Source organism: Merops nubicus, unplaced genomic scaffold (assembly GCF_000691845.1).
Source record: "Merops nubicus isolate BGI_N331 unplaced genomic scaffold, ASM69184v1 scaffold29093, whole genome shotgun sequence".
Lineage (NCBI taxonomy): Eukaryota > Metazoa > Chordata > Aves > Coraciiformes > Meropidae > Merops > Merops nubicus.
In genome coordinates this window covers 3,911-6,178 of record NW_008601623.1, presented here as the reverse complement: position 1 = coordinate 6,178, position 2,268 = coordinate 3,911, and the positions used below count along the sequence as shown (strand labels likewise).

Here is a 2,268-nt window from a genome sequence, read left to right as displayed (position 1 = left end):
TCTGGGTCAGATCCCCTCTGAGTCTTCTCCAGCTCAGCAGCCCCAGGGCTATCAGCCTTTCCTGGGCACTGAGATGCTCCAGGCCCTTCATAAGCTTCACAGCCTCTACTGGACCCTCTCCAGTAGCTCTGGGACAAAGAACTCAGTGAACAATGCTGCTGTTAGGACAAAGGCCCTTCACTAAGCAGAGCTGCAGCCAGGCCCAACCTGTTTGCTGCCTCTCAGGGTGTTTCTCACCACGTTGTCCAGAGGCTTCTCTTACCTGCAGCCACTCCCTCACAACAAGAGATTCAAAGCCACGTATGGTCCTGCACCTTGGGTCCAAGATAATCTGTGCCAGAGAAGTGACCTGGAGTGTTGAGTCAGTTCCTTCAGTCCCGTGCACTAACACTGATGCACCTTCCCTGCCAAAGGAAAGGGTGGAGAGGAATAAGAGCATCCAGGAGCAAAATGTATCCCAAGGACTCATGAATCCCAATGAATTCAGCCCACATATCCCACCAGTGTTGCTACCCTGATAATGTGGAGGTTTTTCTGGCTCTTTATCCCTTCTTCCCACCCCCATCCCACACAGCAGCACGGAAATGCATCTCAGAACTGACCACCTCTCTGGGCAGCCTGGCCCAGGGGCTCACCACCCTCAGTATCAAAAATTTCCCCTTTCTCTCCAGTCTAAATCTCCCCTTTTAGTTTCAAACCATCCCTCCTTGTCCTGTCCCAACAGGCCCTGCTCAAAAGTCCATCCCCAGCTTTCTTCCAGCCCCCCTGTAGAAACTGAAAGGTCACCAGAAGGTCTCTGAGCAAAGCAGACCAGGCACCAACACTGAGCTGGCCTCTCAGAGCTCCAGGGAAACAGAAAAAGCAAAGCTGAGGTTAAAAAATGATGAAATCCTCCACTGGCCAAACAGGCCAGAAGAGTTTTGTCCCCAAAGTTTCCCACTAAACACACATGGGAGAGAATGAGAGCTAAAGCCATGGACCCAGAGCAGTCCTCTCCTGGCAGAGCCAGTGAGGAAACCCTGGCACCTGACAGGTCGATTCTGCTCTCCAGCCTGAGGTCTGGAGGCAAATTAGCCAAGTCAGCAGGATTTATGAAAGAAATATCAGGTTAAAAGAGGTCACAAGCACTTAGAAAGGAGGGACAGGATTGCTTAGGTAGGACTATAGGGAGAAAAATACCAAGAGGAAAAAAGCACTGGACCAATTCCTGGAGAAAATAAGGAAATGCTGTTGGTTTGGCCTGGGGAAGGGAGGTGGGGTATGGAACTTTCAGCTAAAAAAGGACTTCAAAAAAAGATTGTGTTCTCACTTTCCTAGGCCTCCAAACCCCATTTCAGATGGGCCCATTCTAAACCTCTGAGAAAACGAAATGAATTGGACTCCCTGCATCAGGCAGAGGGAAACACTGGAGCTACATGATCTAATACCTCACCTTAGTCAAGATTTCCTCCCTCAGGCTGGCACAGCTAAAAATACAAGCATGATTTACTGCAGGAACATTCCCTGAGCATGCTGAAACCCTATCTTGCCTGGGTATGAGCGAGGCAGCTCACAGTGACCACTTGCTAACCAAATTAAAATGGAAATAAAGCTGTTTGAGAAGGAATTTAAGGAGTCAAGGAGAAACTTGAGGCTCTCCTGTACCTGTCAATGCACTGAGCAGCCAGACAAGCTGCAGTCAGGATCTCTTTGATGTGTGTCAGCCAGTTGGAAGCTTCCAGCTTGCTGAGCCAACGGTCCATGTTGTGTGACTGGTCGTTGCAGGCTTCCACCAGCTTGATGAGGCTTTCCTGCAGAATGTTGAACCTTTGGGGAAGGCAAAGGAGAAGGGAAAACATGAGAGGGTAACACAGCAACTGGTTCATCACACTTGCAGAAATACCCTCATCTCAACAGGAAGCACTGGGATTTATACCCAGGAATTTCAACGAGCATGGAATCTTTCTGGTGGGAAGAGATCTTTAAGATCATGGAGTTCAACCCTTCCCCCAGCACTGCCAGGTCCCCACTGCCCCGTGTCCCTCACACCACATCTCCACAGCTTGGAAACCCCTCCAGGGGTGGGGACTCCACCACTGCCCTGGGCAGCCTGGCACAGGGCTTGACAAACCTTTTAGGGAAGAAATGTTTCCTAATATCCAACCTCACCCTCCCCTGGGGCAACCTGAGGCTGTTTCCTCTTGTCCTGTCCCTTGTCCCTTGGGAGCAGAGCCCGACCCCCCCCTGGCTCCAGGCTCCTGTCAGGAGCTGTGCAGAGCCAGAAGGTCT

The 2,268-nt window shown here is 50.8% G+C and overlaps 1 protein-coding gene across 1 annotated transcript in view; it reads right to left on the bottom strand.

The window, feature by feature from the left end:
• The window catches only part of MTMR9 (myotubularin related protein 9), a gene marked incomplete at its 5' end in the record, with an annotated part of 9,960 nt that overhangs the window by 3,866 nt on the left and 3,826 nt on the right, over positions 1 to 2,268 (bottom strand). The window contains 2 exons of the mRNA XM_008938049.1: positions 263 to 404; positions 1,645 to 1,806. Of these exons, the coding sequence (XP_008936297.1) occupies positions 263 to 404; positions 1,645 to 1,806 (304 nt within the window). The remainder of the gene's footprint in view (positions 1 to 262; positions 405 to 1,644; positions 1,807 to 2,268) is intronic.